A 509-nucleotide genomic window follows, 5' to 3' on the forward strand; every position below is an offset into this window, starting at 1 on the left:
CTGTTGGCCAAGCCCATTAAGCTGCTACCCTGGCCACAACTGAAGGCCCCACGCCCAGGGGAGGTAACCACTGAAGAGGCGTCCCTTGCTCCGTGGCACCCCAAACCATCAATTAGTATTAACAAGTAAGGCTCTTTGCGGCCTAAAGACCCCCATCGGGGCTCAGATGGAGGGCAAGCCCCACCCCTGTGAGTCAGGAGGTTAAAGAGCCTGGGGCCAGCCCGTGAGCCCAGAGTGTCCAGATGGCGTGTGGCAGCAGGCGGGTTACCATCCAGCTGGTGGACGAAGAGGCAGGGCCTGGAACCAGAGGGCCGAAGCCCTTTCGGGGCCAGAGATATGAGGCCATCCGAGCAGCCTGCCTGGATGAGGGGATCCTATTCCGAGATCCCTACTTCCCTGCTGGCCCTGATGCCCTTGGCTATGATGAGCTGGGGCCGGACTCCGAGAAGGCGAAAGGGGTGGAATGGATGAGACCCCATGTAATGTGTGGCAGGGGGCTGTGGGGGTGC

General features: G+C 61.1%; 1 protein-coding gene across 1 annotated transcript in view; it reads left to right on the forward strand.

Annotated features, from left to right (window-relative positions):
• Nucleotides 1-242: 242 nt before the first annotated feature.
• Nucleotides 243-509, forward strand: part of CAPN12 (calpain 12) — a 10,208-nt gene continuing 9,941 nt past the window's right edge. Inside the window, exon 1 of the mRNA XM_034639205.1 lies at nucleotides 243-479. Within this exon, the coding sequence (XP_034495096.1) occupies nucleotides 243-479 (237 nt within the window). The remainder of the gene's footprint in view (nucleotides 480-509) is intronic.

Source organism: Ailuropoda melanoleuca, chromosome 12 (genome assembly GCF_002007445.2).
Source record: "Ailuropoda melanoleuca isolate Jingjing chromosome 12, ASM200744v2, whole genome shotgun sequence".
Classification (NCBI taxonomy): Eukaryota; Metazoa; Chordata; class Mammalia; order Carnivora; family Ursidae; genus Ailuropoda; species Ailuropoda melanoleuca.